Source organism: Tiliqua scincoides, chromosome 4, assembly GCF_035046505.1.
Source record: "Tiliqua scincoides isolate rTilSci1 chromosome 4, rTilSci1.hap2, whole genome shotgun sequence".
NCBI lineage: Eukaryota > Metazoa > Chordata > Lepidosauria > Squamata > Scincidae > Tiliqua > Tiliqua scincoides.
In genome coordinates, this window is record NC_089824.1 from 217,622,317 (window position 1) to 217,649,205 (window position 26,889).

At 47.6% G+C, this 26,889-nt stretch overlaps 1 protein-coding gene across 1 annotated transcript in view; it reads right to left on the reverse strand.

Annotated features, from left to right (window-relative positions):
- The window catches only part of NKAIN4 (sodium/potassium transporting ATPase interacting 4), a 79,489-nt gene that overhangs the window by 16,529 nt on the left and 36,071 nt on the right, over nucleotides 1–26,889 (reverse strand). Inside the window, exons 3-4 of the mRNA XM_066625588.1 lie at nucleotides 24,696–24,776; nucleotides 4,507–4,704 (exon numbers count right to left, since the gene is read on the reverse strand). Coding sequence (XP_066481685.1) covers nucleotides 4,507–4,704; nucleotides 24,696–24,776 — 279 coding nt within the window. The remainder of the gene's footprint in view (nucleotides 1–4,506; nucleotides 4,705–24,695; nucleotides 24,777–26,889) is intronic.

The following is a 26,889-nucleotide window of genomic DNA, read 5'->3' on the forward strand; positions in this document are numbered from 1 at the left end:
TGCTTATTCATTTTTCATATTTTTATACCACCCTTTCTCCAAGGACCTCAGGGAGGTATACACAGTTCCTTCCCTCTTGGAGTCCTCACAACAACCCTGTGAAGTAGGTGAGATTGAGTGACAGGCCGAAGGTCACCCGGGAAGTTTCGTGGCTGAGGGGGGATTTGAACCTGGATCTTCCAGATCGAAGTCCAACGCCCAAATACTGCCACCATCACAGGTTGCCTGCTATATCTGTGATTCCCTTATTCCAGGGGTTCCCAAAGTGTGCATTGATGCACACTGAGAGGGCACTGCAGGATGTTCTCCTGGGTGCCACCACTTTGGATCTTGCGAGATTTCACAAAATACAGGGTGGCAGTACCTGGTTCAGCCGGGAAGAAGAGACTATGGGTTCAATCCTATCCAACTTTCTAGCACCGGGGCAGCTGCAGTGCAGCCCTGAGGTCAGAGAACAAATGTTCCCATACCTTGAGGAGGTCTCCAAGGCTGCCTCCCCAACACAGGAAGCAGCGTATACCCTACAGGTATAGCAGCACCAGCACTGGAAAATTGGATAGGATTGGGCCCTGTGGGGGCATCGTGATCCATGTAAGTTTGGGAACCACTGCCTTATTCCATTATTTTTACCATGTATGTTTCAGGGGCAGTCTGCTCACATTATTTAATTTTTTTTTTTTTTAAACTAAAATAAAATGAACCTACCCCACAAAACAAAGCAAAGTCAATTTAGTAGGTTCTGGGTTCCAGCACTGAGTCTCTATAATACGCATGCACACCAGTGGTGATTATGAAGACAATGCACTTTTTGTTACAGCTAATTCCACCACAAATGAGAACCAATTAATTACCAAGCAGCTGCAATTGCTATGGCATGTTAATGAAAAAAAATAAATAATTGAGGGTATGGATAAACACCAATGCGATGACATTTGATGGCGACTTTTGTGCAAACTGCTGGTGACGGCAAGGACGGAAGCAGAGTTCATCAGAACTGCATTGTCTTCTGATGGGTGAAATTATGTCCTTGGGGAACAACATACAGATTTGGCCTAATTGGATTCTTTCCCCTCCTCCAGCCTTGTCTCCCCAACACTCATCTATAAATATTTAAATCGCAGTCACGTTCACAGTTAAAGTTTGGTGCACCTAATATTGGAAAATGCTTCAGATATATCAACCTGAGTCCTGCATTTCCAGTTTACATTACATTGACTCTAGTACAGCTTCACAGGCACAATGTAGCAGTTCAGCTGAATGTGCTATTTTGTAAGAGTGGGAATGAACAGGGGTGAAGGGGAATCTGAATATTGCTTGCAAAAATTCAAATGCATATGATTTTTCCTAATTATCTAATGTTGTTTAACCCTGCCAATTGTGAATGCTGTTAGGGATTATTTTAGGAATTATTTATGTAGGGATCATTTATCTGGTTGGGAATTATGGTTGGGAGTTAGGAATTATTCATTTTTTTTATATTTACCTCCCCTTTTTCCCTTCACAACAATCCTAGGAGTTAGATTAGACCAGGATTGCAAATTCTGAATGAAGCTATTTCTCAGGGTATTTTTTCCCCAATATAATGTAGGGTTATTTAACCAAGGAAGTCAGGTTAAAATCTCCAGAATTGCATTTAGGAGTCACCTGGAAACTGGTGCTGATTCAGGGAGGCTCCAGGCTAGTCCTGGGGGGGGGGGGGTCACCCTAGATTAGGCTGAGAAATTGTGAATGGCTCAGAGTCACCCAGTGAGCATCACAGAGAGGAGAGGAAGAGGAAGACAAATCTGTGGGAGAGGAAGACATATCTTCCTATTCCCAGACTAACAGCCCAATCCTATCTAAATCACACCTCCCTCCACTGATGCACCCTCCAGTGTGCACTCCACACTGCGTCTTGCGGGGGGGGGGGCAATCTCAGAGGTCTCCTCTGGGTAAGGGAACATTTTTTCCCTTGTCTTCACTGACCCACGGGGTCTACTTGGACCTGCGCAGGAAATTTTGCTCGTGCAAGTTCGAGTGAACCCTGGGAAGGCCGATGAAGCCTGGGAAGGGGGACAGGATATCAACAGTGGGGTAGGATACCAGCCTCAATCAGTCCCCCTTGTGGCACTGGTCTCCACCCCATTCTTCTTCCTCACCTGCACTGGGGTTTGTTGGTGGACTGCTGGCGCATGGCCAAGGCTACTTACTGTTTCTGGTGGCAGCCCAGCTGCACATATCGACCTTTGCAATAGCCATAAAAGAACTTGCTCTGCAGGAATGCTAGTTCCAGCACTGTAAGGCCCCAGTAAGATTGGGCACCCAACAAAAGCACCCAATAAATTTATTTCTGAGCAGCCCGCTTGGAGGCAGGCTGTGCAGCATGGCCTTTCCTAGTTTGAAGAGACACTTGGCCAACAGGCTGAGGCAAAGAGGCAAAGAAGGAAAGCCCACAGCCAGGGAGACAGACCAGGGACAGACTGCACTTGCTCCCAGTGTGGAAGGGATTGTCACTCCCGAACTGGCCTTTTCAGCCACACAAGACGCTGTTCCAGAACCACCATTCAGAGCACGATACCAGAGTCTTTCGAGACTGAAGGTTGCCAACTACTACTCTGGGAGGAAATGAATTAGCATCCATGCCACTATCTTGTGTGTTCAAAGGGGGTAGGCTTGTGTCTTTTGAACAGCTGCCCCTATAGCCAGCCACAGAACTCTCAGGCAGTATACCAAATGCTACCCCCTTTGCCAGGTGATCTGCAGTCTATGGTCTTCCCACTGTCTAGACTGGAAAATGAAGATGGGGACAGGGCTAAAGAGGAGGTGTCGAGGGGAGGGGAATGGTGCCAGTAGCCCAGCGAACTCCTCCCCTTCACACCCACTTCTGCTCTGCCTCCGCTTCCTTTTTCAATGCAGTGAGCAGGAAGAGAAGGGAGCAGTGCAAGAGAGTGGGTGGACAGAGGAGTGGGTGCCCTCTCTCAATCTGCCACCCAAGGTTACTATCTTAGACAACCTCACGAATGGGCTGGCTTTGACAGCCCCCTCCCTTTACTGCTTTGCAAGCTCCAAGTTTTAAGAGAGGGGAAAAAGCTCCACCATGTTCCAAGAGCAGTCATCTGAGTGCACTGCCTATTAGACAGAGATATCACTAGGGTTTGCATCACATGGTGGGAAAGCTCATTGCATGACCCCCAAGATGAACCTCCTCCCGTAGCAGATCGTACAGAATAAATTACAATATCATATGCACAGCCTAAAGACCCTGGCATCACTAGGGTTGGTGTCACCCTCATTCGCTTTATTTTAATCGGTAACAGTCCAGGTCAACCAACAAATCAATAACCAACCAAAAACCGTTGGCCAACTTGATGACACTCAAACCACTGAGTAAGAGTTCTAGTATGAGCTATGGAAATGAGAGCTGACTCATATTAACACGTTATGTTGTGTTAATATGAGCCAGCTGTGTCCTAATAACACCTTATTGGCTTTTGGAACAATCACAGCCCAATCCTAACTAGCCCTTTAGGAGGCAGGCCAGTGGGCCTGCCCGCATTCAAGGCAGGGTTGAAGCCAGTTGCGGCTCAACCCAGGGCACAGGGAAATATTTTCCCTTACCCTGCATAACACCTAAGCGGCCCCAGTGGGGCTACTCAGATCTGCACTACCTAAGGAGGTGGCGCAGATCTGAGCAGCCTGGAACTGCCCTGGGCTGCCTAGGAACAGGGATAGGATCCAACATAAGTGCTGCCCCCTGCTTACCCACTGCCTGCTCAAGGGCCCACCCACTGCTTGCCCACCCTCTGCCCCCAAATGCCTCCTTCCCACCCTCCCACCCTCCCCATGTCCCGCCAGACCCCTGCACCAGCCTTGCTCAGCCAGCACAGACTTACCTTTAGGCCAGCCAAGTGGGCTTGCGCCGGCCGGCCTCCCTCCTCTCCTGGTGGCGCGAAAGTGCTTTACAGCACTTTTGTAACGTTAGTGGGTCAGCGCAAGACCCTTGCGCTGGCCCATTGCCTTTTTGGGATTGCATCCTCAGTCTCATTGGTTAGTTCTGAGCTAAGAAAATTCACTTTTTGTTACACAAGGTATTTGTGTTTTCTTTTTTTTGGTTAATTGGCCGTAACATTTGATAGAGTACGGATAATTCAACATGGTTTGTTTTATTACCTTCCACACGAAATTACCTTTTCAAATGATACTGTAACTTGATGGATTTATTCATAAATACAATTTTTTTAAAAAAAGGTTTCCAAAATTTTGGCCACTAGCAGTGTTACACACACCCTGAAGTTGTCACCAGTGTGGTCCGCACCCCCTGCACCCCCATAGTGACACAACTGCCATTAGGTCAACCACTGTGGGTTGCATCAGCAGCAGATTGAGGGGACAGCAGATTCAAGGCACCTTTCACTGGAACTAATGAAACTGGCCACATTTCAGATTTGGGCCCCATTTCGTCCTGTCTCACACTGAGCATCACACAAGGTAGGCCTCCGCTTGAACTCTTTAGCAGCACATACTCACTGCAACCAGAATCTGTAATGCGCTGTGCAGGACTTCGATGTATCGATACTCCAAGGCGCAGCCAATCACGGAGACGTAGGAATGGCTGTCCAAGCCCTTTATGCCAACCATGGGGGTCTCCTTCCTTACACAGCCGGGACCATTCTCGCTCCACCATGATTGGTGTCGGGAGATGTTGAAGGTCAGGAGTTCACTGTCCTGGAGTGGGGACACACACACACACAAAATGCAGCACAGTAAATAAAGCAATTTCTTAAAAAGAGTTTTTATATAACAAAAGAATCGAACATCAGCCGTTTTCTAATCTCTAAGCTGGTAGTTCTTGCTAAGAACTCCTGTGGCAAAATGACAGACTTTGAGGGACCTTCATGCCTTGACTGTAGGCTTTCCAGAAGCATCTGGTTTGGTCACTGTTGCAGACTTGGATGTTAGACTGAATGGCTCCTTCATCTGATCCAACAGACTTCCTCTTATGTTCTGTGTTCATTAACTTGAAATCTTTGGGATCCCGTGGAAGCCATTGGCTCTTGTGCTAGATGAAGTTATAGTCTGTCAATGTGCTTTTTGGTAATTTGTGACACAGGCAGTCCAATCCACTGCAACTCCCCATGTGGCGATACCAACATGGCACCTGCTGAATCCCACAGGGGAGTTTCGGACTCAGGAGGCTTCCTTGGGGTAAGAGAACATTTGTTCCCTGCAGGCCAGGCGGGTTAACTTGGACCTGAGCCAGTGATATCATTGGCACAAGTCCATGTTGACCCATGAAGCTGGATCAGACCTGGGAAGGGGGAGAGGATTCGGCAAGCACCACTGCCATCAAACTGCCTGCCCCCTTCCAGAGCCTGCTTAGTTCCCTTCTCCATCCTATCATCACCCCGTTCTGCCCCTCCCCTCCCAGATCTGCCCCCACTCCCTCCTGACCCTGCACAGCCTTATCTCAGGAGGCAAGCATCTAGAGTCCGTCAATGCGTGGACCGAGCTGCTTGCTGCTTCCAGCAATGGACAGGCTGTCCTCTCTGGTGGTGTCTCATTTGCAACAGTCTCAAAGCGTGTTATGCCGGCAGAACACATGTTCCACCAGCATAATGTGCCTTTACGATAGAACCCTAAGATTTGTTAAACAAACAATATACATGTGGAATGAGAGACAGTGGGGAGGGGAGGGAGGGAGGGAAGGAGGGAGGGAGAGCTGCAATCTTTAAACCAGGGGTGCTCACACTTTTTTTGGCTCGAGAGCTACTTTGAAACCCAGCAAGGCCCGGAGATCTACCAGAGTTTTTTTTACAATGTTCGCGCCATCATAACATATAACATTTATGTGTACAATGTATGTTGGTGTACCTTGAGCCCCACTGAGTATAACAGGACTTACTCCTGAGTAGACATGCCTAGGATTAGGCTGTGAGGCTGCAATCCTAGCCACACTTACCTGGGAGTAAGCCCCATTGAGTACAATGGGCCTTAGTCCCGGCGTTTCCTCCCAGAGGCACCTGAAGGGGGGGGGTCGGCACTCCACGATCTACTCATTTTGCCTCGCGATCTACTGGTAGATCGCGATCCACCTATTGAGCACCCCTGATTTAAACTTATGAGGTCCAAGAAACTAGAATTGCAATCATAAAAAATATTTTCATAATGGTTAAGTTAATTTCCTTTATGTCACCAAAGCTAAATATCTCCCATAAATCCACCTCTCTGTCCCATCTCCTTGTCTCCCTTGGGTATTCTGATGCATTGCATGTTTCAGTCTGCTATTGACCTCTATCACAATTAACCTCTTGGGTCAAATTACTCTGAGAAACTGACCTCCAACATGATCAATAGTGCCTTAATGTACAGTCCCCCACCCCCACCCCAAGAATTCTAAATCATTGGATTATGGTTTTCCTTCCTCACTCAGTGGTGTAGCTAGAGGGGGTGCAAAGTACTCAGTTTTTCAGGGAGCCTCCATTTTGCTCCCCTGCCCAGAATGGCTCTGAAGGGGTGGGTTAGGGGCCACTTGCATGATGCGGTGAGGCTCTGTTAAGGTAGCAGCCCCGGGCCTGCTGGTAATTTGCAGGCTGGATAGAACCAGGCCCTGATGTCTTGGCCTGACTGAGCATAGCATCATGGGAGTGGCTGATGCAACACCAAGGCAGTAGGGACTGTCACCTGGTACGTCACCCCACAGTGACTCAGCACATCAGCAGATAATGGCTCGCTCTGATTGGCTGAAGCGAGTATATACTCTGGCCAGGGCAAGCTCCTGTGTGGGAGATGCAGAGTGGATTTTGTGCCGAAGGCTACGTCAGTGTGTTTCGTGACTCGTGTGCTACTGGACGGTTTGCTTATCAAGTCTGCCTTGATCTGTATATACTGTACATAGTAAAGGACATTTGGTGGAGGACATCTGCCGTGTGTTGTCTTCATTCCTGGGAGTACTGCGGTCTGGCCTTGGGAGATAGTCACGCTGAGCGTTGGGCTGCTAGCTCACTGCAACAGGCTCCCTGCAAAACTGAGTGCTTTGCACCCCATCTAGCTATGTCATTGTCCTCACTCCTATTTCCTACTCACCTCCAATCCTATTTTTTGCTTCCCTGGGTCTTGTAGCTTTGATATGATAAACCATGCTGCTTGGGGCAGCATCATGTGCTGAAGGCACAGCACAGGCAATTCAGGAATTTGCACGGTTGGAAAGGACACATCATTTCTACTAATAATGCATTTATCTCTGTTAAGGAAAGATCTGGGAATCTGACTCCAAGTCTTGGGTCGCCTGTACACTCCCTTCTAGTTTAAAAGAAGATGCTCATGCGGGTCTTTTGGTTTTCTGGCCAGCATTGCAGGCAGTGGAAAGCAAAGGCACAGCTTGGGGGGGGGGGTACATTTTGGTTCACCAAAAACCAGAAGTGCCTTCGGAGGCCTCTAAGATAAATCACACCCTCAAGGTGTTGTTGTTAAAAATTTGGGGGCTGTTATGCAGGTATGAGGGTGTTAAAAAATTTTTGTGCCCCCAGGTGCCAGATGCTTTAGCTACCCCAATTGTGGGAGGAAGGAAATGATGGTGGATTGGATTATTCTTAAGGATCTATGAAGATTTACATGTTTTCCACAAGCCAGTGGAATGACATGGATGCCTGTCGCAGCAAAGTGAGGCAGTCAAATCCTGAACTGGTGGACTGGACTATGTCTCTAAAGGCTGCTGGTGGGAGCTATTTCTGAACATTTTCCTTCATAAAAAAAGTATCTTTCTTACACAAAGTATTGGCAACCTTCAGTCTCGAAAGACTATGGTATCGCGCTCTGAAAGGTGGTTCTGGCATAGCGTCTAGTGTGGCTGAAAAGGCTGATTTGGGAGTGACAATCCCTTCCACACTGGGAGCAAGTGCAGTCTGTCCCTGGTCTGTCTCCCTGGCTATGGGCCTTCCTTCTTTGCCTCTTAGCCTCAGACTGTTGGCAAAGTGTCTCTTCAAACTGGGAAAGGCCATGCTGCACAGCCTGCCTCCAAGTGGGCCGCTCAGAGGCCAGGGTTTCCCACCACCTGTTGAGGTCCACTCCTAAGGCCTTCAGATCCCTCTTACAGATGTCCTTGTATCGCAGCTGTGGTCTACCTGTAGGGCGCTTTCCTTGCACAAGTTCACCATAGAGGAGATCCTTTGGGATCCGGCCATCATCCATTCTCACAACATGACCGAGCCAACGCAGGGGTCTCTGTTTCAGCAGTGGATACATGCTAGGGATTCCAGCATGTTCCAGGACTGTGTTGTTTGGAACTTTGTCCTGCCAGGTGATGCCGAGGATGCGTCGGAGGCAGTGCATGTGGAAAGTGTTCAGTTTCCTCTCCTGTTGTGAGCAAAGAGTCCATGACTCGCTGCAGTACAGAAGTGTACTCAGGACGCAAGCTCTGTAGACCTGGATCTTGGTATGTTCTGTCAGCTTCTTGTTGGACCAGACTCTCTTTGTGAGTCTGGAAAACGTGGTAGCTGCTTTACCGATGCGTTTGTTTAGCTCGGTATCGAGAGAAAGAGTGTCGGAGATCGTTGAGCCAAGGTACACAAAGTCATGGACAACCTCCAGTTCGTGCGAAGAGATTGTAATGCAGGGAGGTGAGTCCACATCCTGAACTATGACCTGTGTTTTCTTCAGGCTGATCATCAGTCCAAAATCTTGGCAGGCCTTGCTAAAATGATCCATGAGCTGCTGGAGATCTTTGGCAGAGTGGGTAGTGACAGCTGCATCGTCGGCAAAGAGGAAGTCACGCAGACATTTCAGCTGAACTTTGGACTTTGCTCTCAGTCTGGAGAGGTTGAAGAGCTTTTCGTCTGATCTGGTCCGGAGATAGATGCCTTCTGTTGCAGTTCCAAAGGCCTGCTTCAGCAGGACAGTGAAGAAAATCCCAAACAAGGTTGGCGCAAGAACACAGCCCTGCTTCACTCCGCTTCGGATGTCAAAGGGGTCTGATGTGGAGCCATCAAAGACAACAGTGCCTTTCATGTCCTTGTGGAAAGATCTGATGATGCTGAGGAGCCTGGGTGGACATCCAATCTTGGGGAGAATCTTGAAGAGGCCGTCCCTGCTGATCAGGTCGAAAGCCTTCGTGAGATCTATGAAGGCTATAAAGAGTGGCTGTCGTTGTTCCCTGCATTTCTCCTGCAGTTGTCTAAGGGAGAATACCATATCAGTGGTGGACCTGTTGGCTCGGAATCCACACTGCTATTCTGGATAGACGCTCTCTGCAAGTACCTGGAGCCTCTTTAGTGCAACTCGGGCAAACAGCTTTCTTACTACGCTAAGGAGAGAGATGCCACAGTAGTTGTTGCGACGGTAGTTGTTGCTGTTGTAAGAGTTGTTCTTACACATAAAAATCTAGCATATTAGGGAGAAGGGTTATAGTTCAGCTTGCTTCCATTGTATTTGCCTCTACCTGGAAGGAGTTTTTTGGGCAGGAGGTCTGGTCTAGAGGGTAGAGTCTCTGTTTGCCTGAAGTTAACAGCTGAAGGTCGCCAGTTCGAGGCCACCAACACCATGAATAGTGAGGCCTTGAAGCAGCTGACAAGCTGAGCCAAGTTTTTCCATCTGCTCTTTGGCCGCCCTTCAAGTAAGATATGAAGGATTGTCAGCTTGCATGGGAGGAACCTGGAGGCCAGAACGTGATACCAGATCATAAAAGGAGCCATCTGAAATGCAGTTCTTGAAAGACAGAACCTTCGTCAATTGTAAAAATCCCTATAGGGATTTAGTATAGCCTGCCTGTGTAAACCGCCTTGAAATAAAGTCTGAGGAGAAATCCGAAGACCATGAAAGGCGGTATATAAATACCTGTATTATTATTGTTGTTGTTGTTGTTGTTTAAATTTAAAGAGTCATTTTAAAAAGGCATTGCCACCCTGCGGTCTGAAGCGTCACAGTCCATTCTACCATCTCGGCAGGGCCAGCCTTAAGGCAATGTGACCATTTTGGCCAAATGGGGCCCCATTGGGTCCCACACTGGGGCTGCGAGAGGAGTGCCTGCGGACACAGCCAGAACCTCACTCTGTAACTGACGCTGCGGCATGGAATCTTTCATGCCAAGGCACTGCAAAGAGAACACAGCAAGTGGAGCGTTGCTGCTGGACAACCCTCCTCCCCACCCCTAGGTCTGATTGGCTTGAAATCCCCCTCCCCCAGCAGTTGGTGGTGACGGCGCTGCTGGGTGCTTTGCCACTGCTACGCATCTGGTGAGCAGGGGGGCCCTTCCACAAAAAATGTTTTCCATTGGGCCCTGCAGCTCCTAAGGCTGACCCTGCATCTCAGAACGCAACTCATTCCAAAAGGTCTGGTCTAGGGCAGGAGGTCTGGTATAGAGGGTAGAGCCTCCGTCTGCCTGAAGATAACATCCACAAGGTTGCCAGTTCGAGGCCACCGGCACCGTGCGACCTTGAAGCAGCTGACAAGCTGAGCCGAGCTATTTCCATCTGCTCTGAGCGTGGGAGGATGGAGGCCAGGATGGAGGCCAGATCAGAACAAAACATCTGAATTGTTGTGGCTCTTGAAAGACAGAGCCTTCTTTCAACTGTAAAAATCCCTACAGGGATTTAAATTAGCCTGCCTATGTAAAACGTCTTGAATAAAGACCAAGAAAGGCGTTATATAAATACCTGTATTATTATTATTATTATTATTAGTAGTAGTAGTAGTAGTAGTAGTAGTCCAAAACCATCAAGTAGCCTGAATTACTACTCAAGCCAGGAGGTCCACTGAAATGTGCTGGGCCACTGTGAGATACAGGAAGTTGTTCTAGATGGGCCTATGGCCTGATCCAGCAGGGCTGTTCTTATGTTCTAACAGTCAGATCTGTTGTTTCAGCTCTCAGTATTTAAAGGAGCTCAACATCTCAGCTACTACTGGTATTGGGGAGTATAATTGGCTACCTGTTTGCTTGCAGGTGCAAACTGAACTTACTTCATGCAAGCAGGAAACTGGCAGGCTCTCCTACTTGAAGCAAGTTTGATTGAAACATTCGCATGCAAATTTGCCTGTCATTCGCATTTTTTTCCCCCCAGATTCATTTTTAACATGGCAAATCATCTCTTAACATTTAAAATTTATCTCCAACCTGCTCCTAGCCACGTTTATTCAAAAGTAAATCCTAATAAATGCAAAGGACTTACCCCCAAGCACAGGTACATAAAGAAAGAAATGTTGGAGATCAACACCCTTTCGAAAGTACCTTAACTATTAGTGCCAGGCTTAGTCCTTAGGCTTAGTACTGTAGCACGGAGCTGTAGTAGCTCCTAACGTATTCTTTAACCCATAATATTCTCCAGAAGTAAAAAAAAAAATGATTGGAATTCCTCCTTTCCTTGATTGCTTCTGGGCAGTGGTGTCACTAGGGTGTCACCCCCATGATGGACTTCCTCCCATGCAGTGGGCCCTGCATAGTGGGCATTATGCGTGTGGTTGGTCTGTGGAACTCCTTGCCACAGGATGTGGTGATGGCGACTGGCCTGGACTCCTTTAAAAGGGGATTGGACAAGTTTCTGGAGGAAAAATCCATTATGGGATACAAGCCATGATCTGTATGTGCAACCTCCTGATTTTAGAAATGGGTTATGTCAGAATGTCAGAGGCAAGGGAGGACACCAGGATGCAGGTCTCTTGATGTCTTGTGTGCTCCCTGGGGCATTTGGTGGGCCGCTGTGAGATACAGGAAGCTGGACTAGATGGGCCTTTGGCCTGATCCAGTGGGGCTGTTCTTAGGTTCTTAACTACAATTCCCAGGAAGACTTGCAGGTCTGTTGTTATCTGGTGTGCTCCCTGGGGCATTTGGTGGGCCGCTGTGAGATACAGGAAGCTGGACTAGATGGGCCTGTGGCCTGATCCAGTGGGGCTGTTCTTAGGTTCTTAACTACAATTCCCAGGAAGCCTTGCAGGTCTGTTGTTATCTGGTGTGCTCCCTGGGGCATTTGGTGGGCCGCTGTGAGATACAGGAAGCTGGACTAGATGGGCCTATGGCCTGATCCAGTGGGGCTGTTCTTATGTACCATTGCCCCGCCCCCTGCTTGGTTTTTTGGCTATAACTTTTGGGGGAAAAAATAGAGCTATTTCAACGCTGTTTGTTTCTCTGCATTCTGCATGAAAATACACATTGAATGGTATATAACATGATGGTATTATTCAAAAATACCACAATTTAAAAAATTTTGGCCAGTAGTGGTGTCACCCCCCTGTGCACGTCACCCGGTGCAGCCGGCATCCCCTAGCAACGCCACCGCATCTGGGGAGGTTCACACATGTATACCTCAAATTTCTTATGTGTGGGCGTGAAAATGTAATGAGTGAGCAATAAGTGGAAAGAAACTTGTGCTTGCACACCTGCACATCACATGCATAAACTCAAGAGAAAGCTAAGGATTGTCTGAGGCTGCTGGTCCCTGTCCTTGTCGCACAGATTTGCCACTGCAAAAAGCGAAAAAGCCCTTTGTCTTGAATGCCACATGGAGATCCACATACAACTCAAAGACAATGGCTATTTTTAGACACCTGCAATAGTTTCTAAGTGGGGGCCAAGGAGAGGAGAGATGAAGCCTATGTAGCATTATTCACAGCTTGCAAAAGGATATGATGCTTAACCAGCCTAATGAGTTAAGAGATAGCAACTCAGAACTCACAAGTGTTAAAAGAAATAAAGCTTTCTCACTCCGGGCTGTGGATAAATCTTGCATCCCACAGGCACCTTGGCCAGATTATTTTTATGTAGCAGATAAAGCTGTGATCATTTAATTGTCTCTTTTCTTCTCCTGGCCACTCACGGACGTCCCTCTGTGATTGGCAATGGCAGCTGTATCCATCACGAGCCTCCAGATTCATCATAATCCAGGAAGTTTAATCAGTTTAGAGGTTGACATCTCCAGTGGTGTTGCCAAGCAAAAGCATAAATTTCACTTAAGCCTTGTGGTGGAGGCCAAACTGGGACACTGCTGTCCTAAGAGGCACTCAGTACCAGAAGCAGGCTGTGTAAATTGCACAATCACACTGTGCACATGCACTGGGTAAGTTTAATAACACAATAATTCAGCATTCTGGGGCTGAAACTGGTGATCGAATCCTAACCTAGTTCCACTGTCATAAATGGTCATACAGTGGTCATTTTGGATCCCCAGCTGTAAACAGGGGCAGTGTCAGCAGTCCATTGATGCTACTGGCGACCTACAGGAGCACAGGTAAGCTGGCATGGGGGGCAGGCTGTGGGAGGAATGAGGTGGGGCATTATGGAGGCGTGTCTGAGAGGGGAGAGGATGGACAAGAGGCAGAATTGGGGAAGGAGGGGTAGATCTTTGTGTGTACAAGGATCCTATCCCCATTACCTCTTCCTTTCTCTTCTCTATTCTTTGCCAGTGGAACTCCTTTGCCAGTGGAATTCCTCAGTGGAATTTTCCAGGTCTGTGGAACTCCTTGCCACAGGATGTGGTGATGGCGTCTAGCCTAGACGCCTTTAAAAGGGGATTGGACAAGTTTCTGGAGGAAAAATCCATTATGGGGTACAAGCCATGATGTGTATGCGCAACCTCCTGATTTTAGAAATGGGTTATGTCAGAATGCCAGATGCAAGGGAGGGCACCAGGATGAGGTCTCTTGTTATCTGGTGTGCTCCCTGGGGCATTTGGTGGGCCTCTGTGAGATACAGGAAGCTGGACTAGATGGGCCTATGGCCTGATCCAGTGGGGCTGTTCTTATGTTCTTATGCCAGTAAAATGGCTGGTGCAGATCTGAGGAGAACCATTTGGGCAGTGGAGGCTTGTCCTGGAGTAAGGAAACAAAAGTTCCCTTACCATGAAGTGATCTCTGTGACTACCACCCACCTTAGAATGCAGAGGATTGGCCTTGACGTGGTAACCTGTATTGATGGATTGAGATGGTCACCTGGATTCAGGTTGTATCTGTTCAGGTGCAGATTCACATAACTGTTCACATCTCCTTACATATAAAATAAACTCTATGCACATAGAAAACAAACATGTCAAGGAGAACAGTCCTAGTCTAGTTATTCCCAAGACATGCTAGTTTTCTATCTGCAAGGAATTTTTCAGTATGGAGGAGCAATGAATTATGTGATACCCACCTGGAGTTCAAAGCACTATAGCCCAGAGACAGGTTCACCACCGTTAGAACTTGGGTTGAGCTCCATTTTTCTAGAAATATCTTTAGAGTTGATGCGGTTCTAGATCAAAAATGATTACTGATGAATCTTAAGGCTGTCATGTTTTTTTAACATCCTTAGTGTTTTAGGCATTGCTTTTGAATTTTTGTTGCGGATGGATAGATAAGCTCTTTATAATTCAATATGCAATTATTGATTTCAGGAAGTGTGAGGAAGGATGACAAGGATATATGTGCAGACAAAAAGATATTCCATGTAGACTAAGCTGCTCTAAATCTCTTTATTGCAATTTATGATTTATTGTAATGCACCAATTGATATTTTAGTCTATATATTTGTACAACATATTAAACATATATTTCGTTATCTGGAGTTATTGTATACAAGGGGGCAAATAAAAATTGACATATTTGATACTGGGAAAGTCATCTCTAGGGCACGTTTCTCAAGGGTATGAGAGGCAGGACAGAAATGTTTTAAATAAATAGATTTTCCCCCATACATTCTATGAGAACATAAGAACAGCCCCACTGGATCAGGCCAGAGGCCCATCTAGTCCAGCTTTCTGTATCTCACAGCGGCCCACCAAATGCCCCAGGGAGCACACCAGATAACAAGAGACCTGCATCCTGGTGCCCTCCCTTGCACTGGCATTCTGACATAGCCCATTTCTAAAATCAGGAGGTTGCACATACACATCATGTCTTGTAACCCGCAATAGATTTTTCCTCCAGAAACTTGTCCAATCCCCTTTTAAAGGTATCCAGGCCAGATGTCATCACCACATCCTGCAGCAAGGAGTTCCACAGACCAACCACACGCTGGGTAAAGAAATATTTTCTTTTGTCTGTCCTAACCCTCCCAACACTCAATTTTAGTGGACGTCCCCTGGTTCTGGTGTTATGTGAACAGTGTAAAGAGTATCTCTCTATCCACTTTATCCTTCCCGTGCATAATTTTGTATGTCTCAATCATGTCCCCCCTCAGGCGTTTCTAGGCTGAAGAGGCTCAAACGCCTTTCCTCATAAGGAAGGTACCCCAGTCCAGTAATCATCTTAGTCGCTTTCTTTTGCACCTTTTCCATTTCCACTATATCCTTTTTGAGATGTGGCAACCAGAACTGGACACAATACTCCAGGTGTGGCCGTTTGTACAACGGCATTATAATAGTAGCTGTTTTGTTCTCAATACCTTTTCTAATGATCCCAAGCATAGAATTGTCCTTCTTTACTGCCGCTGCACATTGAGTCAACACTTTCATCGACCTGTCCAACAGCACCCCAAGATCTCTCTCCTGATCTGTCACAGACAGCTCAGAACCCATCAGCCTATATGTGAAGTTTTGATTTTTTGCCCTAATGTGCATGACTTTACACTTTCTTGCATTGAAGCGCATCTGCCATTTTGCTGCCCATTCTGCCAGTTTGGAGAGATCCTTCTGGAGCTCCTCACAATCACTTCTGGTCCTCACCACTCGGAAAAGTTTGGTGTTGTCTGCAAACTTAGCCACCTCACTGCTCAATCCTGTCTCCAGGTTATTTATGAAGAGGTTGAAAAGCACCGGTCCCAGGACAGATCCTTGGGGCACACCGCTTTTCACCTCTCTCCATTGTGAAAATTGTCCATTGACACCCACTCTCTGTTTCCTGGTCCTCCAACCAGTTCTCAATCCATGAGAGGACCTGCCCTCTAATTTCCTGACTGTGGAGTTTTTTCAGTAGCCATTGGTGAAGGACCATGTCGAACACCTTCTGAAAGTCCAGATATATAATGTCCACGGGTTCTCCCGCATCCACATGCCTGTTGACCTTTTCAAAGAATTCTGTAAGGTTTGTGAGGCAAGACTTACCCTTACAGAAGTCATGCTGACTCTCCCTCAGCAAGGCCTGTTCGTCTATGTGTTTTGAGATCCTATCTTTGATGAGGCATTCCACCATCTTACCCGGTATAGATGTTAGGCTGACCAGCCTATAGTTCCCCAAGTCCCCCTTCCTTCCCTTTTTAAAGATCGGTGTAACATTTGCTATCCTCCAATCCTCTGGCACCATGGCTGTTTTGAGGGACAAGTTGCATATTTTAGATTCTACAAGGATTCTACAACCTTCAGGTGAATCCTTCGTAGTCCTAGATTTCCATCGCTTTACAAAATATATCAAGACTGTTATGAGCTTGTTGTGTGTTTTTCAAAATGCTAAGGCTAGTATGCTTTTTTGACCAGCATCTATGATTGGAAGCCTCCAGAGGAGACCTACATTGATAGAGGGTAATAGGAAAAAGCACTCAAAGTAAATAGTATATTGACCTCTGTCAGCAACACTGAGCATTAGCTGGGAGACTGAAGGGACCATCACTCAACTCCCACTCCTGCTTGAGCCTTCGTTTTTCATACTTGGACACAAAATCCTTAGTCCAGCGATCCCTGAGAGTCTTGAGCACAAGGATTGCTTGGGCAAACAGAATCTCCCTATTCATTTTAAGGATGGGAGGAGATACAAGATCTCTGCATACATTGCCTCCCTTCTTCCACCATCTGGAGCCATTCCAGATGTTGGGTGCTCCAGTTCCACACCAGAGCTGTTGCACCTTAGATCAGTTGGTGAACCAAGGTGTAAGGCAGCAACCTGAAGGACATTGTCTTACGAATACAAGAACAGCACTGCTGGAATGGGTCAAAGGACTGGGTTCAGAATTCATGTCCAGCCCCCAGTGGTAAGCTGCTTGCCTCCAGGAAGACATCTTGCCAACTGAAGGAGCCCAGATCTTTGCAGGGCAGTTAGCAGGTATCTAATTTTTGAACCCTGTCACAGCTAGAGGGGGTGCAAAGCACTAAGTGTTGCAGGGAGCCTCACCACAGCTTGTCAGCAGCCCCTCCCCGGAGCCATTCTGGCCAGTGGGAGAAAAACAGAGGGGAATGCTTCCATTTCACTCTCCCCCCCCCCGCTCAGAACGGCTCTGAAGGGGAGAGGCCACTTGCGCACTGCAGTGAGGCTCCCTGCAACAGTTAGTGCTTTGCACCCCCTCTAGCTATGCCACTGTTTTTGAATCACCCCAGGGCTTGAGGCAATTAGGTACCTATCTTTCCATCACCCATGTTTTCATTGGAGGTTCTGCAGGACCCACCTAAAATTGCGTCCTGACCCACTGGGTCCCAACCCACAGTTTGAGAAACGCTGTGGGTGAACCATATAGCGCATTGGAGGTGCAGAGGGCCAGAAGCGACAGCTGCCCATCCAACTTGCTCCATGGTTAAAAAAAAAATGACAAGCAGCAGACTGAGGAAGCACATCTTTTAAGACTGCGAAATGATCAATCTCTGACATGCACAATGCTTAGTATACATGACATTCCTTCCCCCCCCCCCATCACAAATTCCCCAAAACTGCTATGCAAATGTTTTTGTTTCGGGTGCATCCCAGAGCACCTGAGCCAGCTGGGCTCCGGCTCTGGCTAGCCACTTTCTTCCCTTTCATTAATTATCAGAGAAGGCAAAGGTAATAGTGCGCCAAGTGAATCTGAGCCTGGGCAGGCAAGCCCCAGGAGAGCATCACTGCAGAATAATTTTGCATGTTTTAAAGCCAGAAATTTATTATCAACCCAAAAGTGGAGACCATCCATTTTTTTATCTCCTGACAGCATGTGCTGAGTGGCCTGTATCTAGCTGAGCTGGCAGGGGAATTGCTTAAAATTCTCTGTGTTGTGTAATGACAAACCCCTGAACACTCAGGGGTTGCACGGCAGAAATGCATAGCAGACACATGCATTTATCTCCCCTAATTCTAGGAGAAAAGGAGTCAGGGGCATGTGCCGTTACTATGGGGCAACAGCAAGGAGGATGGATGATGAGAGGGTGTTAGACGAGTGCTCTGTCCAGCTCTTCCCTGAAAGAACCTGGTGGCAGTACAGGATGTACCTGCTGAAGATATCAAGCAGCCTTATACGAGGTCAAACCACAAACATAGGAAGATTATACCAAATCAGCATACTGGTCAGTTTGGCTCAGTAAATCCCAATCAGACTGGCTGTAGCTCTCCAAGATCTCAGAAAGATGACTTTCCCCTCATCTCCTTCCTAATTCTTTTAGCCAAAGATGCAGAGTATTGAACCTGAGACCTTCTGCACACAAAATCATGGGCTCTACAACTGTGCAATGGCCCTTCCCATTGGTCTGTCTGCCCCATTCCTGGCTTCTTTGACCAGGAACCATTCTGCAAGGTCCCTGGTCCAGTAGGTTGAGATTGGAATTGTGTTGGGGAGAACTTTTGACATGAACTTAGGGCTTGAGGACAAAATGGAGCTGACCCTTCACCCCTTTCTTCTCCTCTATTGCTGGTTTTGCAGTGGTGGTGGTGATCACACTCCTTACCTAGAACCCCAGCAGGAGTACTGCTACATCATGATGAATGCCATGATGCTAAGAGGGATTTCTGGGTTTTAAAAATCCCCAAAAATGGTGAGCAGCAGCTGCTGGGATGGGACTTGTGCTTTAGGTAAGATTCATAGCTTCCCTCCCCCAATTCAAATCTCCTGAGCCCCCAAAGCGTCTTCTCCCAACCACTTTCACAGTCCGAGAAGCACTTCTGGCAAGGTGGGGGGGGGGGGAAACGTGCGAGCATGGACTACGGGAGTAAGAGCTGTAAGCGGATGGAGCAGTTCAGCACCTCTTACTCACCTAAATCCTTCCTCCTCTCCAACTTCAACAATGCAAATGTCACCCTGTCCCTTTGTCAAAAATGGGAGCAGAGCAGAGAGACAGCCAGAGGACAGACCAAAATAACTCAGCCAGACAAGTGTCAGGTGGGCGTAGGAGTTAAAGCCCACAGATTAACCTGGGTTGGTTTTCAGACGGCTGTGGCCTCGTTTGAACAGGGATGTTCCCAGGTACATTTCAGCCCTGGCTTTCAGCACAACAGCACAGTTTGTCTGAGGACCCTTTTCCTATATTGTGGCAGCTGAAGAGCTGAACGTCAGAGAACATGCCCTGCAGGACATACCCACTGAACCTATCATCCTACCTCAGGCTGCCTCTACCCCCAACTGCCTGTGGCACTCTGGGACACCACAAGCGGCCACTGTGGAATGGGACTTCCAAGTAGCCCACCCAGCAATGACATCATAGCTGCACAATGAAGTACAGTGGGAACAGAACGGCAGCACAGCCAGCCTGAGTCCCATTGATTGGGGTGGTAGCTGCAGGGCGGGCTCTTCAAACAAGAGGAAAAACTAGATTGAGATGAAGGAGGGGAGGGGAAGATGGAGATGGCAGAAAGAGGTGGGGAGTGGGAGACTGAAGGAAAGGTGAGTCAGGGAGGACAGATGGAAGTAAAGACTGGGGGCCACGAGGTGGAGAGACACCATGATGGGATGAGGGGTAACGAGACCTGGAGAACGGCCACAGAAAGGCAAGAAAAGCAGCGAGAGGTGAAAGATGGAGGCAAGGGAGAGATAAGGGGGTGGAGAAGGTTGAAGGATGAAGACATTAGAAGAGGGACTGCCTGGGAGAAGAGCTGGGAGCAGGCACAACCAGTCTCTGGCTTCTTGACCCCTGGAGGGGATTGATGCAAGTCTTGACAAGGAGGGAAAGATCTCAGAGTCCCAGCTGTCAGATAGTGACTGCATGTCCCTGCCTCTTCCTGCTCCTCCTATGTAGGTTGGCAACCTTCAGTCTCAAAAGACTATGGTATAAGCCTACAGCACCCAGTATTCCCAGGAGATCTCCCATCCAAGTACTAACCAGGCCTGACCCTGCTTAGCTTCCAAGATCAGACAAGATTCCTATGTAAAAGAATCCGGAAATAAGCCCTGACTAGCAGCATTCACTTTCCTGTACCTCCACCATACAAATTGCACTATTCTCACCCCCCTCTGATGTGGGCTTTCTCCTGGGAGAGGGGATGGAGGGGCAAGGACTGTGTCAGGTTGTGTCAGCCCATTGGCCCGTCTACCTCAGGCTCTTCTATAGTGACTGACAGCAGCTCTGTGGGATCTTGACCAGAGGCCTTTTCAGACTGGCAGTCAGAGATCCATACTGGAGATTCTGGGGACTGAACCTCAGATCACTGCATGCAAAACATGTGATCTGCCACTGGCTCATATAAGCACATCTTCTCCTCAGTCAGGCCATTGTCCCACTTAGCCCAGTATGGGCAGTTTTGCGTCTATGGTGCAATGCCCAAGTGGACATTGTGCTCAGATTTCCGGGCAGACGCTACTACCCAGAGTGTCGCGCCACCCCGATTGGGGGGACATGGAGAGACATGGCACTCCGGAACAAGAAACGGCAGTTATGCCAGGGAACGCATTCCCAGTGCACAGCAGTTGGCACTTTGTGCGCCGCTGGGCTCATCCACCAGGGCTCTTCTTACACTGTTAGAACTGAGCATCTCATGGGGTTCGTCGCCCTGCTTTTTAAAAACTGCACCTACTGATTCCACCCCAAAAGTGTTCAGTCCAACCACAGAATGGAGATTGGGAGCATACACTGGCCCTACCCACCAGCTGCTGCATTTTCAGATGAACCTCTGAGCAGGCCTGTGCAGGTGTGTGTCTAGCTTCTATTTGGTGGTTCCACTGAATGCGTGAAGGCCAGGGGCACAACTACCCATGCCTGCTCCCTCCATATTCTCAGTGCATGCAGAACCATTGCCTCAATATATCTTAAGGGTTTAGGATTTAATCCACTTTTTAGACATGAATTGGTGGTTGTAATCTGTTGGGGGGGGGTCTCTTTTGCACCCAATATAAAGGTAAGGTTGGGAATGACACTCTCACAGTGCAATCCTAACCTGCACTGGAACAGCCAGGCCACAATGTTCTGTACTATATCTTACTCAGGTTAGGAGGCAGCTGGAAGTCTCCTGGATAAGGGGATATTTTCCCCTTACCCGAGGTAAAGCCCCAGTCACCCCAATGGAACTTCTCAGATCCGCGCCAGGTATCCGCTCCCTTCCCCTTGACTTGAGAATGGCTCCCTCTCTTGAGTCCTTTCGGCGAGGCCTGAAGACCTTGTTGTTTAACCAAGCCTTCTGACGTTCTGGCCTTTTTAACATCTTTTATATATCTTTTAGTTGCTTTTTTACAGGCCCGATTCCTCTAAGAACTGCTGTTTTATGCTCTTTTATTCTGACTCTTCTGACTACTGTTTTTATGGGTTCTGCTAATGTGTTTTTTAATATGTTTTTATCTGTGAAATTATGTTTTAATTTGTTTTATATGTTGTTAGCCGCCCTGGGTCCCTTTTTGGGAGAAGGGCGGGATAAAAATAAAGTTTTATTATTATTATTATTATTATTATTTAATTGGCGCAAATCTGGGAAGCCCATATAGGTCTGCCCAGCTCAGAAGTGGAGGTTAGGATGCAGCATGTGCTGCTGCCTCCCGGGCCCAATCTGCCTCCTATCTGCACCCCCACCCCCAAACACCCCCTCCCTGCCTCCAAAACCCCCTCCCACTACCTTCTCCAAACCCCGCCCTCTGTACTGCCCAGTGCCGGCCAGTGCAGGGAATGGATCCAGTGCCAGCAAGCTGGCACATATCTTTGTACTGGTGCTGCCAGTAGGCACAAATGTGCCTTATAGTACATTTGTGACACTCAGAACCAGCTCAGGAAGGCCTGCACCAGCACAAAGTTAAGTTGGGAACTGGTTGCCCATTAAGTAATTATGGAGGTTTTGTTCCTCCCCGACAGGCAGGTGTGAAATGGGTTAAAACAGATTGAAATCCACTCTCCCCACTCTGCCTTTTCTCCCCACCTGAATTATCACCTGCCTGAACTGAAAAAAAGTGGCCATCATCACCAGCTGCCAAGTTAACTAACCCTGTTCTTTCTACCTCGCTGCACTCCCTTGCATTTTGTCACTATAAATTAACCAGCTGCTGACATGGATAAATCAGCCAAGCTACCTTGTCAGGAATTAAATGTGGGTGGGGGTGGGAGAGAAGGGGACTATGTGTACTACCCTTCATGCACTTAGCTCCCAAGGGATCAGAGGAAAAGAGGGGGGGGGAATAGGACAATTTCTCTTTTGCAGCAGATTTGCAGCAGAGGAAGGTGGGTACTTGTCCCTCTGATTTGGGGATGGAGAGTTCTGCAGCAGCCACTTCAGACTGACTCCAGCAAAGAGGACGGCTTGCTATGCTCTTTCTGGAGTCCTTCCTTAGTCCTTCCCCAGAATTCTGGCCTCAAACAATCTCCCACTGAAACCATTTCTGAATTTTAGCAGCTTTGTATTTAAAGTGTTTAAAACGCAGTATGTAATTAGTCTGTGAAACTCCTTGCCACAGGACGTGGTGACGGCATCTGGCCTGGATGCCTTTAAAAGGGGATTGGACAAATTTCTGGAGGAAAAGTCCATCACAGGTTGCATGCCATGATGGGTATCTGCAATCTCCTGCTAAAAAAGTTGGCAGTACTCCTACTTAAGCAGTACTCCTGCTTAAAAGTAGGCAACCTCAGAATGCCAGATGAAAGGGAGGGCACCAGAATGCGGGTCTCTTTTTGTCTTGTGTGCTCCTTGAGGTATCTGGTGGGCCACTGTGTGATACAGGAAGCTGGACTAGATGGGCCAGCGTGGCTCTTATGTTATTCTCTCCATCAAGCACATGCAAATTATAAAGGTCAAGGTCCCCGTCCCGTCCCCCCCGGTATTAAGCCTAGTAATTTCCGACTGTAAGGGCAGTGTTCATCTCTGTTTCTAAGCCGAAGAGCTGGCATGGTCCATAGACAGTGGTCATATGGCCAGCATGACTAATGCCTAAGCGCAAGGAACGCCATTACCTTCCCACCAAGGTGGTACCTATTTATCTACTCGCAGTTTTACATGCTTTTGAACTGCTAGGTTGGCAGCAGCTGGGACAAGTAATGGGAGCTCGCCCTGCCACTTGGATTTGAACTGCCAACCTTGCAGTCAACAGGCTCATCAGTTTAACCCACTGAGCCACCGCATCCCAAAGTGAATTGTAGCTGCCAGAAAATGGCCTGGGCACTGTGACAGTGGTGGGGCAATCATTCAAGCTGCCCACCCAGGTATGCTCTTTCCTGGATTTTATCTTTCATTTTTATAAAGGTGAGCACCCTACACTGTACCTCTCAAATACAGAGTGCTTATGCAGTCCTTTTGAATAAGGCAAACAGAACAAGAACCCTGTCAGGCATGCATTTGTCCCTGGGCATGTTTACTCTGCAGACTTAAACTTGTTTAGGCTGACCTTCTCTGCTTCTCAGGAAACTCTACGAATGACACATCTGTGAGCAGGAGGGGAGCAGCCTATATTGGAACATCCTCAGCACAGTCGGCGAACTACAATTCCCAAGGTTCTTTGGGAGATGCCACATCAGTGACACCAGTACAGAGCAGGTGTTTGTGTATACACACACACACACACACACACACACACACACACACACACATCTACCCCTCAATGTTAGGTGTGGGCATTCAACAGAAGTAGACTACTTTTATTCCAGGCTTGTATCAGCACTGAAAAAAGATGTCATCTAACTGCTCCCACACTGGGGCCTCTTCAAGCAGAGGCTTGACAAGCACCTGCTAGAGAAGTTCTAGGACAGTGGTTTTTACACATTTAGCCCCAGGACCCACTTTTTAGAGTGAGAATCTTTCAGGACCCACCAGAAATGATGTCATAACCGGAAATGACATCATCAAGCAGGAACATTTCTAACCATCCTACCCACACTTCCCCAGGAGTAAGTTCCATGCTAGCATTGTTAAAACAATATACATAGTAGGTCTGTAACATTTGCCCAAATGCAGTCACATACCATGATAGCACCAAGTTTAATAGATTAAAAATAAAATGAATGGGGACCCACCTGAAATTGGCACAGGACCCACCTAGTGGGTCCCAACCCACAGTTTGAGAAATACTGCTCTAGAAGGATTTCCTGCTACATGCTGGGGTTGGACTAGATGACCTTTTAGGCCCCTCCCAACTCTAGGATTCTATGATTTTATGCTCTGAGGTCTCCAATTGACACACAGCAAGCAGTAGTGTGGAAAGAAAACCAGAATCACACAGGCAAAAATTTTCATGGAAAGAACTGCAGCCTGAACTCTTTGCCTATAGTGGAGGCCATTTGGGGGCACTCTGCCATTCTGAATGCAGCTAGAATTCCTCCAAAATACATATTTTCATGAAGTGTTGGAATGCTTAAAGGAAAGGACAGACAAGAACGTATTGGGGGTAATGGGAGCAAAAATAACAATGATATATCTGTGAGAATAAAGGTCCGAGAAATTAATTTTCCACCTAAATCACGATAGAAGCCTGCAATGATTGATAGCCTTTTTTGGAGAGGCATTAAAGCACCAAATTGGATTTAGTTTTGGAAGAGTAATTTAATCCTCTTTTGACGCCCCTCCTTTCCTTTCAACCCTTAATCTCAAAGTGTGCAGACACTATTTTGTCCGCCAAAATCCTTCCAGGCCACACTCTGATACACAGTCACAACCCCCTTGTCTTCTTTCCCCCCAACCCGCAACTCCAGCCACCATTCATCATCCCTCCCCTTTCATGATTTCCAGCGGTTCAGGCACCCACCCTGACTCACCTTTGAAAGGCCACCAACCTCCAAATAAAAGCAGATGATGAAGATGTTCCAGGTGACCCAGAGAGCTGTCCAGATGGCATACTGGGAGAGGGGGATGACAGAAAGGAAGAAAGGGACATTAAGTCGTGGAAGAATATAATAAAAGTGCACAAGCTCTCTTAGACTGGCACTGCCCATGCAGGAGATCTAATAATATTGTTCCCTGATATGAGTGACTTCAAAGAGGCTTTCTGTGCTTCTGGTATCACTCTGGATTTTGACTAAGGCCTGAATTATATGCTGGCAGGGCCGGCCTTTAGGCAATTGGGGCAATTTCACCAAATTGGGTCCTTCACATGGTGGGTTCCCCGTGCTGCCCTTCTGCCCACTGCTACTTCCAATTGACCTGAAATTGGGTCACTTCGGAAGCAGCTCCCACCCACCATTGCTTCCAATGGGCCCAAAATTGGTGCCATACAGTTGGCAGCACTTGCGCTTCACTCTTTCCCCGCCTTTGCAGCTTCTAGCACCATCCTCTCACTCCACAGAGGGCTGCTGCAGACGGGGCAGTGATGGGTGAGATGGGCAGTGATGGGTGAGATTAAGGGCATGCTGCTGGCTGGGCGTGCGCCGTACCACTAAAGGTACAGGAGTCCTGTCCACCTGTACAGAAGTAACATATATATATATTTTTTTCTTGGTCTGGCTCCATTCAAGCTAAAAAATTAGTAGAGGGGGCCCTTCAAAATTAGAGGGGCCCTTGCAAAAGTGTTTCCAATTGGGTCTGGCACTTCCTAAGGCTGGCCCAGCATGCTGGGCAGCAAACACTGTATTGGAGATCACTGGGTTATGCAACTCAAAGAAGTGGGGGGTAATTTGTAGGGATAAAGGAGAGAACAGGAATGGGATGCCTAAAGGTTGCCCTCCCTGTCAGTGACCAGTCATATTGGGCACTGGACGAGGGCTCATGCCCATCAGAAGACCCTCCCTGGTTAGGCTGATCCCTGAACTATGAGTAACAGTTATGGCTGAAAGAAGAGGAAAGTCAAGGAAGTGGTGAAGACAGTTGGGGGAGGTCAAGATGAGTGGGCAAAAGGTGTCAGGGGAAAGACTTAACCTCCTCCTTCCTTTGCACAATCAGGATAAGGCCCTGTGCTAGGTTTTTTTATTTAATGGGAAAAAAGAGGTGTGTTGGTTGGAAGCTTGCTTCTTTGGAGCACATTCCCACAAATGTTTATTTTGCCGCTAGTGAATACTGAAGATATTCCAAAATCCCAGAGCCTTTTGTCTCTGACTGATGTTTGCTATTAAACCCCTTCTCTCATCCACCCTCCCAGGTTTTGTGGCTGTCCAATACTGAAGAGACAGAATCCTCATTGACAGATGTGAAGTAATGCATGCCAGCAAACTGTCAGTGATCTTGGCATGGGAGGGCAATCCTCCTAACACATGGTGTGGCCCTGAGTTTAGGACCATCTGTGGCCTCAAGGATGATCAATACCACCAGCACAATCTGGCAGGAAGCTCTCTGAAGCAAACCCAAATGAAGGAGAGCTGCACAAGAGATCTTGGGCTATTCGCATTCATTTCAGCAGGGATGGTACCGAAGAACTTCCTGGTGGGGATTGTACCCCTCTGATCAGCCACGTCAAGAGCACTTAGCTTTGCAGCTCTTTGGAATGCACCAAAGGTAAGCGTGTTCCATTACAGGAAGCAAAGGTCAACCGTGGTGAAGCATGATTGGTTTACTTAATGCAAGGCATCTGCATAGGGCATAGCACTTTTGGCTGGCAATTAGAGTAGAGGCTGCTTGTTCTATTAGCAAGCTGGTAATTGAATTTATATCCAAATGGCTGTATAATAAAGTGAAACAGTCTGATTAAAATAAATTGAGTACAATCTGTCAGAAACAGTGGGTGAAAGGGCACATTTGTCCATAATTTGTATTGTTCTGCTCTCAGTGAGGGGTTCACTACACACACAGCCCAAGCCTAACTTTCCAACACTGATGCAGCCATGCCAACAGGGCGTGCGCTACATCCTAAGGTGGGAGGCAAGAGAGACTGATCCCCCCTACTGTATTCGCATTGCAGCTCCATTGCTACTGGAGAGTTGGTTAGAATTGGGCTGACAATCACTGATACAGTGGTAAATTTTAAAGCACAGGAGCTCATCATGACTTGCACAGACATGGCCCGACACCCACTCTCCATGA